The sequence below is a fragment of the Chondrus crispus genome, genomic scaffold (assembly GCF_000350225.1).
Source record: "Chondrus crispus Stackhouse genomic scaffold, scaffold_408, whole genome shotgun sequence".
Classification (NCBI taxonomy): Eukaryota; Rhodophyta; class Florideophyceae; order Gigartinales; family Gigartinaceae; genus Chondrus; species Chondrus crispus.
This window is the reverse complement of record NW_005179305.1, coordinates 28,322-31,795: the sequence shown is the minus strand read 5'-3', so window position 1 is coordinate 31,795 and position 3,474 is coordinate 28,322. Positions and strand designations below refer to the sequence as shown.

Genomic DNA, 3,474 nt, shown 5'->3' with positions numbered 1-3,474 from the left:
TTCAATTATTATTGAGCAATTAAAAGCCCACAAAAACTGAATAGTGATATTATCTGAAGCCATTCCTCGCCTAGAGCAGCTCGCATCTACCCCACAACACATCATAAAGGAGCGGTATGTTAAGAGCGTTAAGGTCGGCGTTGGGGCAGGGAAGAGAAGAAGAATGGCAGCTCGGCCAGCGATGTGGCTCGGTGGCAAGATGGGGAGCGAAGGGTGTGATTGGGCGATGGTGACGTCAGGGGGGCAATGGATTACACGTGTGAGAGCGGGGGGGGCGGAGAAATAACGAAATTGTTGAATTGTTGGCGTCCTTGGTCCTGTGACCAAATGCCGCATTGCAGCCTTTCAAATGCTCCGGCCGCGTGCACTACAAAAGGGGAACGCTGTATGCAGTGCATACTATGCACTGCACCGTCTTAGCATCGTACATACGTTATGCGTTGTGCATACATACAGATCCGTATGCACTGCACCCGTCTGAGCATCGTACATACGTTATGTGTTGTGCATACACACAGTGCCACCTCCTGTGGCACCCCGCTTACGTCACGCCGCCTTCCGTCATCACCCCGCCCTCCGCTCCGCATTCCCTCACCGCCCCTCAGCGCCTTCCTGCCCGCGCGTCTCCCGCGACCGCCCGCCGCCTTACACTGTCATGCCCCGCAACTGTCGCCTCGTTGCCGCCGGGGAGCGGGGGGCGAGCGCTGCGCCGCCCGCACGCGCCGCCCGCACGCGCCGCCGGGCGCCGCAAGTGATCGGGATTAAGATCCGGACCGGGATCCGGATCAGGTTTGCAACGTGCCTCATGACGTCGTGGCGGGTGTGCGGCCGCCCGGCGGGGGTGCGCGATCAACACGCGCGCGCGGCCACCTGTTGCGCGGCGCGGCCTCCCCGCGCGATTGCTGCAGATACAAGACGCACTCCAGCTTACCCGGGCCCCCGTCCGTGGCGCCCAACCGCGCCTCTCTCCACGTGCCCACGTCGTCGCGCCCCACCCGGAGCACGACTGTTTGCAGTTGCTGAGGTGCGGGCGGCGAGTAGCGCGGATCGCCCAGCACGCCGCCCAATCGGGATGCGCTGTCCCCGCGCCCGCGCCAGGGCCGCGCGCTTCGGCCCTGCGTCCTCTGAGCTGCATGTAGCATCGCAGCATCTCCGCCCGCAAACGCTTCCCCATTTGAACCACGCGCGACCCGCGGCGCCAGCACCACGCCGCCCTGCGTTTCGCAGCCCTGCATCCTGCCCGTGCGCGGTGATGCGCGCATCCCCACCCACCGCCCCGCACGCCCGAGGCGCGCGCGTCCGAATGCGCTCCGCCGCCGCCGTTGCGCGCGCCCTCACTCCGACGAGCCGTGCCTTCTCCCGTGTGCGTGCGCACGCGCGGCGCGCGCGACGAAATCGATATCGCGGGCGCCGAAGTTTGCTCATTCCCCCCCCCTTCCCCAGCATCGGCAGCGCGCGAGGATGAGCGGCGGCAACAGCAGCGGCGGGATGGAGGGCGGGGGTATGCTCGAGGAGCTGGACGTGATGCTGTCGCCGCGAGCCAGGCGTGATGTATCCGTTCTCGCAGGAGTTCGAGCTTCTGCTGGCGGCAAGGGAGGCGCCGGCGGTGTGGTAGGGCGTGGCGGCGGGCGAGGGAGGCGGTGCCCGCAACAAACGCAAGTCCGGTACAAGTACATCGTTGTGCCGCCCGACGGATCACGTGCAACTGCGCGAATACTCGCTGAAGCGAATATGAAGCGAATATTATAGCTCGCCACAAGCATAGAACGTTTCTCAGTCGAACGGGCGGTGTGTTTGGAGAGGACCGCCTTTTAGAATCTTCTACTTGTCTATCTTTCGCGGTTGCTTCGGCGGCATCTGTGGCAGATCCTGTCGCGCTTTGATCCATTGGTGGACTCTGCGCAGATGAAGCGATAGGGGCTTCCATGACGCATATCGCTACGAACCCGTGCAGTCTGGGACTCGTTTGTGCTGATGAAAAGAACGGAAGACCCACTTCGTTTTTCTTCACGACGGGTCGATCCGGGACTGCTGTGATGAGGCGGATGTGAAAGTCGTGGAAAACTCACATGCCCCGAGTTTTCGGTATGCTGTGAGTTTTGCCAAACGCGTTGTTTGAAAATTTTGCGTTGAGAAAATCCGAGCAAACTCGTTGCCAAAAGTTTTGGCCCAAAACACGCGTTTTCGTGACTTTACGGAAAACGTTATAGAATCTCAAGTTTGGTAAAATTGAAATTAACGGTAAAATTGAAGAAAAAAGTTGGCCTCGTTTGCCATTATTCTTCTCACACGTGTCGACTTGTGCACGTGTACCAATCGCCTCTTAACATTGAGACTCGCGCCCCGCCTTCAGCCGGTCTACAACCCTTCAGAACACTGCCTCGATTCACTAATACAACTACCGAAGGGTACCGTTGCCTCTACATCTTTCACTCGCACGCTAGGCAGATGCCTGACGCATCTGATGGCCGGGGGCCTGCACCTTATTGCTCAAGATATCATTGCTCAAGATATTATAGTGAGCACGAGAGCTCACTTGACTGCTGAGAGACAGCGATATCCCTTCATTCGTCAATTAACCTCCATGTTGAATCCGTCGGCACCAAACCCACGTGGGTTATTGGATCATTCTGTCCGAATGCTTGACGCCTCTGTGATCGTTTTGTAGTCCTCTGTCTGTGTGGAGGACAAGCCTTCGCGATGGAATATTTCTTACACGTCAGGTACGCTCGCATCCCTCTGGAGCTGTTTACTGAGTGATGAAAGGGAAGCAGGTCGGTACTTCATAAATACACGGACATGGACTGCAACGTCCATCAAGCAAGCTTCTCAGGCCTTTATAACAAAACAAAAAACCCTCCCCAATACCACCGAGCACAGTTGCAATGCATTAAACATGTCTCGGGCGCCAACCGGCCATCCCACTTCGATGCTTACACCACTAGCTTCATGATGCGCACGCGGCTCGCGCCGTGCAGACGCGGACGCCAGGCCCCCCGCGGGCGGGAATGCCGCGCGGAGCAGCAGCCACAGCAGCACCAGGTGCGGCACGAACGACAGCGCCACGCACGTCTGCCGCGCAAGCACGTACGCCAAGCGCAGCAGCGCGAGCGCGGCGGCGAGCGCCTGCGGCATGCCCGAGCGCGCGGGGGGGTGGAGAGGGGCGGGGTTGTTCGAACAGCACGGCACGCTTTTTACGCGAGAGAGGCCGGAGAGGTCGAGCGTTCCCATCGCGGTGGTGCGACAGGGGTTTTTTTTGAGCTTCGCTTGGAGAAGGGCTTTAGTTGGAATTTCAAGGTAAAGACTAACTCTTGTCGCCGATCCCGAAGAACTTAAGGAGCACATAGCGCCCACCACGATTAACGGAATGATTACAGCGCATTGTTCGAAAAGCGCTTTCACTCCGTTTCGGTTTAGGTATGTCGGCATTCAGTGCTGATTCTGCAGCGTGGAGATTCATTCACTCAAGAGGTT

The 3,474-nt window shown here is 58.9% G+C and overlaps 1 protein-coding gene across 1 annotated transcript; it reads left to right on the top strand.

Annotated features, from left to right (window-relative positions):
* Positions 1-2,464: 2,464 nt before the first annotated feature.
* Positions 2,465-2,668, top strand: CHC_T00001184001 (hypothetical protein). The gene has a single exon (XM_005718541.1). The coding sequence runs from the start codon at positions 2,465-2,467 to the stop codon at positions 2,666-2,668; it is 204 nt and encodes a 67-aa protein (XP_005718598.1).
* The last annotated feature ends 806 nt before the right edge of the window (positions 2,669-3,474 follow it).